Genomic DNA, 5,806 nt, shown 5'->3' with positions numbered 1-5,806 from the left:
TCTGTGTTCAACTGACCGGGCACTTGTATAGCGGCCTCGACTTGGAACCTATCTTCTCTAATTATTTGATATAAATCCATTAAAGACTTTGCGAATTTTACTTCCTGACGAATGAAAGAAAATTATAAGGATATCACCTTCATAACTAAAACAGAGTTAAAATATAATTCCCTAAACACATTGTATTACAGATGCGTAGGTATGAGAGGAACCAAAAAATACGGCTCCTAAAATTCCTCCAAGCCATGCGATTCTGGGCATGAGCACTTGAGGTTACGCATGAACTTCTCCCCAACTTAGTCGGTTTCCTCTCTAACAATAGATTCCAAGACGGTTTTAACTGTTGCATTCGCCCTCCTCCTAGCGCACGCTCCTCCGTTGTCATCTCCTCCAATCCTTCACCGTGCAATTTTCAGGCCATTTGGGGCCTTCATATGGGGCCCTTTGTCTCCTCCCTACCTCCTAGCGCGGCGCCACGCTTATAACTAAAAATCCATCGCGTCGCCCTCTCCATCTCCTCTAAGAAATGAAGTCGTATAGTCTTCAGGTAAATTTACTTACACTTTATGATGTTCGGAGTAACAATGTCTTCTTTGGACATGTTGCCGGTTATTGGGCCGGGCTGGAACACAAAATCGACTTTCCATGTGTTGAAAATTAATAATTCATACTCTGCAGCATCAGTTCTTTTGATTAGACATGGTTCGAACAAACAACTCCAAAATACACGTTCAAAATTATATCCTAGTCATTACTTAGTTCCCAATCTTCCTAGAATTGGTTTTCCTATTAATTATATATATACCATAATTTTCGGAACTAGGGTTGGATGTACTTATTGGACGCCTTGTTCGTAGCTAGGGTTGTTCTCGATTTGCCCTAACACCGCCACGTCTCACGGTTGTCCTTTGTCGATCTATATGCCGAAGCAGCGTAGGGCTCCACCGGCGGAAGACGGCGCGCCAGTGCTCCGGCGGAGCGCGAGCGCGAAGCAGGCGTCCTCCCCGTCGCCGCTCAGCGTCTCCTCCTCCTCCTCCCAGTACCAGTCGGCGCGCGCCTCGACGTCCACGGCCAACGCGCCTGCCTTCGCGCGCCACAAGGCGCCGTCCATCAACTGCATGGCGGCCACCTCCACCGACACGCCGCCGGCCACCCCCAGGGGCACCAAGCAGCAGAAGCCCAAGTCGGCGTCGTACTCGTCGATGTTCTCCCCGAGGAAGCTCATGCAGCGGGCCTCCCGCGCCTTCCGCGGCAGGTCGTCCCGGCACAAGAGGAACTTGGCGGCGGACGTCGGCGAAGTGGACAGCCCCAGGTCGGTCGCCAGCAAGGGGTCTGACGCTGAAAGCAGCGTCTTTTCCTTGGACGATCAGATCACCGACGACGTCGTCGACGCCGGAGCCGCCTCCAAGCAGGAGGAGATCGTGCCGGAGAAGATCATACACGAGGCGAACCCGCGGTCGCCCGTGATCAATCAGCTGGCGCCCGTGGCGGAGGAACAGGAAGAGGCGCGCAATAACTCGCCGAAGAAGGAGGAAGCCGCCGCAGAGATGGAGAAGGAGGAGGAGGAGCCCAAGAAGGAGGAGGTGCCCAAGGAGGAGGAGGAGGTGCCCAAGAAGGAAGCTCCTCCTGCTCCGGATGACACCGTCGCCGAAGTGGACAAAATCGCGGCTGCCAAGAAGCAGCAGCGCGAGGATGACATCAAGGCGGAGGTGGTGTGGAGGTTCCAGGGCTGCCGGGTGAGGACGTCGACGGGGAAGCGGTCGTTCGACGCTGACACGCCGCGGCGGCGGGAGTCGGCACGCAGCAACGAGGCGGTCGAGGAGGCGCGGATCAAGCTGCTGGAGCTGCGGCAGGTGAACAAGGTGAAGGCTCTCGTCGGCGCCTTCGAGACCGTCATGGACGACAACGAAAGCCCCGTCGCCGCCCGCAAGTCGCGGCTGAACCCCCACGCCTGAACTACATTCAACGAGCACGAAGCTCGATCGCGTGCGCTTCCTTTATCCCTGCTACTCTTTAATCACCCATCAACCCAATTTGTCGTCGTCGCCCACTTATCTATAATTACGGTACCGCTTATATTTTGCAAGGAGGAAGATGATGGAGGGGTTATTATGATGTAATAATAATAATGATCAAGGAGGAAGATGGTGTATTATACTTTAATACTATCATCAACACGATCAATGGTTTCTCCTACTAGCTTTGCGTTTCACTTTTTCTTTTGGGAATTTTGTGTGTTTTACTGCCGCTGCCGCATATGCTAATGATGGACAAATTCAAGAAAAAAAAACAATTAACAAAAGAATATGCCTTGTAAAAAACTAATGAAGCACAGTTCCGACTGTTCTAATTTTCTGAAGGCATAGATTGAATGAAAAATCGGTTGAAAAATATGTATAATACTTAAAATCACTAAGCTCCCCGGGCTTGAATAGTGATTTCAGGCGGCCTTCCCCCGTTTTTTATTTTTGAAGGATGAACATAACTTTATTCATTAAATACGACAGTTTGTGGGATACATAAAGGATCATCGGGTTGAGGAAGCCACATGTGACGCCCCTAAACTAGATTAAGGGAAAACTTTGCTAAGCTATGAGAATCATTGTTAGAATGACGACCTTCATGTAGCATCGGTTTAGACTCGGTCTTCCCCATTCTTCCCTTTGTTAATTGGGCTTGTTGATCTTGTCGTTTTATGGGCCTTTTTAATCAGCATTGGAGGCATGGGCCTGGGCTATTTGTAAGTGGGACGGGATGACTCATTTGGTTGATGTTTTCCTTGCCTCAAAAAGAAAAAAGTGGTCGATGTTTTCCCTGGTCAAAGGCGGAGTGGCAGCTGGGAAACTACCTCCAGTTAACTCCATGAATAGGAATCTGGAGGAAGGACACGTCCATGCTGTCGCAGATCTCAGAGGATTCTCATCCAATGTAGCAGAGGTGGTGTCTCAGACTCTCATCCAATAGGAAGGTTAAAGCTTAGCTTAGCTATGATTTTGATTTCAAAAAAGCTTAGCTATGATTGAACCTCAGGCACATACTGTTGCCTAACTCTGTAGTCAAACGTATATTTCTTCCCCAACGCCTCCTATTCCCTCGCTAACAGATTTGTTGATTACTACACTTCACTAGATCTTTCTCCTCCATTTTTTTTGAAATGATTTCTCCTCCATTTGAATGTTGCTGGAATGTACTACAGTACTAGTATCTAAGAGCTATTTATTTTATTTCCCTCTTTTATAGCTTACCATCTGTTTCTCCCCCACTGTATACGTATTTTCGTGTTGTTTCAAGCAGTGGCAAACCAACAAGGCTCAAGGGAGACACTGATGATGGCTAGCTCCCGACAATTCCCAATATATAGTGGCGCTAGTCTACAACTGCTTCATTGATCCATTTTGAAAAGAGATATGCTAGCTTCTGACCACAAGGACAAATGTAGCTAATGTTTGCAATCAAAGTGCAAAATTAATATCCTTAGCTACCACGCGTCCGCCAATTCATCGTCCTCGATCTCGATTGATCTGACTGTTGGAATTAATATTTGCAATAAAAGTCTTGTTTTCTAAAGAATTATTAGTCTTCAACTCCGAGAGAAACATCGGATCAATTTATTGTAATAGCTCCGATTATTATTACAATGAAATTTTAGAAGACTATTTAGCCAGTGACAATTGATGTCCCTCTAGGAAAATACCAGTTTTCAGTATTGCGACCATATGAGTTAGTATTGTCTAAATATGGCAGAGTTAGTACTGCAGTACTAATTCTAGTAATAAAAATCGGTACAGTGATCATACGAAAATGTAAATTGTTGCATGGCAAAATTAGCACATCTTGTATCCTGAATCGTGACATAAATTAGCACATTTTGTGTCCCGAGTTCGTGTGCAACGTCATGTGCTTTCTGCTGGGACAAGGACGACGAGGAGCTCCAGATGGTCGCATGTGTCACTGGCTACACCAGGGCCTGGATGGCGCAGGCAGAGTGACACACCTGTATCTGATTGATTGTTACCTTAATCTTTCATCATGCATGTAAGTACTACGTCTCAGTCCATCTCATTGGACTAATACTACTCTACTCCACTAGTAGTCTTAGACTAGTCATAATGGGTAGTAATTTAGACTAGTAACATGCACATGTTACTAGTCTACGTTACAAACTCTATAGTGGGAGTAACGTATGTGTGGTGTCATGCAACACTTCATTTATTAGGTTGTAGACTCATCTTGTCTTGATATGTGTGATGTTACAGTAACTAGCTATGTTAGGCTGGTCACAGTGGGCAAGAACATAAGCTAGTAACTTACACACTTTCCTAGACTATGTTACTACCTCCATAGTGGGTAGGAACATCTACGTAGTGTCATGCAACGATGTATTTATTAGGTTATAGACTCATTGTTTTTGAAGTGTGTGATGTTCCGGTAGTTACCACAAGCACCTCTCTCTTCATTAAATATGTGTCACATAAGCAAAATTGTATTGGAGTGTGTGATGTTACTCCTAAGTTCCTCCCCATTGTGACCAGCCTTACCACATGTCTCTCTTTTCTCATTAATTACTCGCCACATCATTTGTTTTGCCTAGAGATGTGTGATGTTACCATCTATATTACTTCCACTGTGGGTAGTCTTACTCATTACTAGCTAGCAGCTTTCTTGTCTGTACAATATTCAAATTCTCACACTAAAATTTGCCACATAAGAAGTACATGAGTGTTTCCAAATTTTGCCATGCTTCAGCATATAAAAATTACTACATTTGTCATGCGACCTTTTCAACATTCCCTATTTTTTTTGCCATAACTCAGGACACAAAATGTGCTAATTTATGCCATGATTCAGGACACAAGATGTGCTAATTTTGGCGTGCAACAATTTGCATTTTCCTAAATTACAAGAGGAGCAAGCCGGAGGCATCGAGCAATGCTCTGATCTCGTACATAATTCCTTCTCTTCGGCGCTTCTTGGTCGTCATCTACATTCAGGCACCCATTGACGACTGCAGGTGTTCTACTTTCCTCCATTTCCCCATGTTTTTGTTGGGGATCGTTGCAGAAATTAAATTTCTTTTACGTATCACCAAGATCAATCTATGGAGAGACTAGCAACGAGATAGAGGGGAGTGCATCTTCATACCCTTGAACCCTGTTCAAGAATTCGTCCGATTAACCAGTTAACTTGCCGATTAACCCCTACTCCTAGGGTCACCGAGTAGCCGATAAACCAATAAATCGTCCGATTAATTGATTAAATGGCCGATTAACTTGCCGATTAGCCTATTAATCCCCTAGTCGCTAGCAAACCGAGCAGTTACCAGTTAACCATTTCCTCAACAATGCCCTTGAAGATCGTGAAACGGAAGCGTTGCAAGAATGCGGATGAAGGAGTCATACTCGAAGCGGTTCAAATCGCGGTTGATTTTGATCTAAGCGCCGTACAACAGCGCCTCCGCGTTCAACACACGTGCAGCACGGGGACATCTCCTCCTTCTTGATCCGGCAAGGGGAAGGAGAAGTTGGGGAAGAACTCCGGCAGCACGACGGTGTGGTGGTGGAGGAGCAGCGGTTCTCAGGCAAAGCTTCGCTAAGCTCAACGGAGGATGAGGGGGTGTTGGAGAGGGGGAGGGCTGCGCCTTGGATGAGGTGTTGCTGCCCTCCCTCCTCCCCTCTATTTATAGGGCGAAGGGGGAAGGGGGCCGGCCCCTCTAGATGAGATCTAGAGGGGGGCGGCGGCCAAGGGGAGGGGGCTTGCCCTCCAAGCCAAGGGAGGCGCCCCCTTTAGGGTTTCCCCCAACCCTAGG

General features: G+C 46.7%; 1 protein-coding gene across 1 annotated transcript; it reads left to right on the top strand.

The window, feature by feature from the left end:
* The first annotated feature begins 373 nt into the window (after positions 1-373).
* On the top strand, positions 374-2,199 carry LOC119324106 (uncharacterized protein At1g10890-like). Its single transcript, XM_037597850.1, has 2 exons — positions 374-547; positions 933-2,199. Exons 1-2 carry the CDS (start codon positions 527-529, stop codon positions 1,953-1,955), a joined length of 1,044 nt encoding a protein of 347 aa, XP_037453747.1. The 5' UTR covers positions 374-526; the 3' UTR covers positions 1,956-2,199.
* Positions 2,200-5,806: the final 3,607 nt, after the last annotated feature.

The sequence above is a fragment of the Triticum dicoccoides genome, chromosome 6B (assembly GCF_002162155.2).
Source record: "Triticum dicoccoides isolate Atlit2015 ecotype Zavitan chromosome 6B, WEW_v2.0, whole genome shotgun sequence".
NCBI classification, from domain to species: Eukaryota; Viridiplantae; Streptophyta; class Magnoliopsida; order Poales; family Poaceae; genus Triticum; species Triticum dicoccoides.
This window is presented reverse-complemented; position numbering and strand designations above follow the sequence as displayed.

What these genes read in the sequence shown, in the direction of transcription:
- LOC119324106 (XM_037597850.1), top strand. Translation starts at nt 527, where the DNA reads ATGAAGTCGTATAGTCTTCAG. An exon ending in TGAAGTCGTATAGTCTTCAG is followed by an intron (nt 548 to 932) that starts GTAAATTTACTT and finishes ATGCCGAAGCAG; the next exon opens with CGTAGGGCTCCACCGGCGGA.